The 1,190-nt window shown below is 64.0% G+C and overlaps 1 protein-coding gene across 1 annotated transcript; it reads right to left on the bottom strand.

The window, feature by feature from the left end:
- Positions 1 to 975, bottom strand: Tco025E_09560 (uncharacterized protein; the record flags this gene model as incomplete). Its single annotated transcript, XM_029376374.1, has 1 exon — positions 1 to 975. A coding segment is annotated over one exon (975 nt), but the record flags the coding sequence as incomplete, so codon positions are not given.
- Positions 976 to 1,190: the final 215 nt, after the last annotated feature.

The following is a 1,190-nucleotide window of genomic DNA, read 5'->3' as shown; positions in this document are numbered from 1 at the left end:
AACTGTTCCTGCAGCGGCATCAGGTGCGCCCCCGCCTTCACCGCGTCGGTCTGCGCTGTTGTTGGGGACACCGGTGTGCGGCACACCGCCTGGCTCGACTGCATCCGCGTTGCTCCCACGCCCAGCCGTCATGCCCGCATCCCCTTTGCTTGCCGCCTCTTCACGCGACGGATGTCCGGCGTCTGGGCGCAGGGACGTTGGATTTGGCCCCGCTGGTGCCGCGCCGGGAACCCCGCCAACAACAACACCGGCACCGCCGCCGCTCAAGTGGGAAAAGGCCGGGGAGCTGGGGTTGGGCTGCGCAACACGACCAGAAGGCGTACGGCTTCCTGCATCGCCGGAAAGAGGAGGAGCAACAACTCCGGCGTGTGAACACGAAGCGGCACCCTCGGGAGCGGAAGGCAGTCCGGAGTCGCAAGGTGCCGGCGGGTCCTTTGGGCCGCCCGCAACACAAGTTTCAGCGGTGGAAGCTGAGACATTTTCCTTCCTTTGTTTAGCAGCAGCTGCGGCAATGTTGGAAGGAAGTTTCCAGCCGGCAACATCCTCTTCGCGTGAATGCGCGGTGACAACCGTCGTAGCTGCGGCTTGAAGTTCTTCAACGGTGGGGGACCGGCCAGGGACACCCGGGGGGCAACGCACACAAGAAGTTGGGGCAGGTATGGGCTGAACGCATTTCATCGAGCACTGAGGAGCGGCAGGGAGACGAAGCTGCGCTTTGTCGGGGCGCTGGGAGTCATTCTGCAGCACAGGCGCAGCAGTCCGGTGGCCCACGACGGCCCCGTTGGCACCCGGGGCAGCAGTGAAATTCGCGCGGTTCAAAGCATCGGAGAGGGGCTCGCCGCCGAACTGAAAAGCAGCCTTTACATCGCCGCCTCCGGCCGCCGCAGTCGCCCCGCTGACAAACGAGGCGCAGAGCAGCGCGAGGAGCGCCAGGCCGCACACCGCACGGCGCCGCACCGCCAGCGTCGTCGTCATCGGCAAAAGTAGTAGTTGTGCTCGTAGAGTCGTGGCAGACTCGCTGAAGTCAGCGGGGAAAAGGACGCAGGAAACAAGAGAAGTAGAGAGAAAAGGAGAGGGAGTGCAGCGGAGACCGTGAAGAGAGCAGATGGGAAGAAGAAAAAAACGGGAGCCGAGCAACTCCACGCAGCCACGCAAGAAAGACACTCACAGCAGCGCCGGCAGCCACCCAC

Source organism: Trypanosoma conorhini (genome assembly GCF_003719485.1).
Source record: "Trypanosoma conorhini strain 025E chromosome Unknown Tco_14.4_contig_01173, whole genome shotgun sequence".
Classification (NCBI taxonomy): domain Eukaryota; phylum Euglenozoa; class Kinetoplastea; order Trypanosomatida; family Trypanosomatidae; genus Trypanosoma; species Trypanosoma conorhini.
Note: the sequence above shows the minus strand (reverse complement) of the source record. Positions and strands in the feature narration are given on the sequence as shown.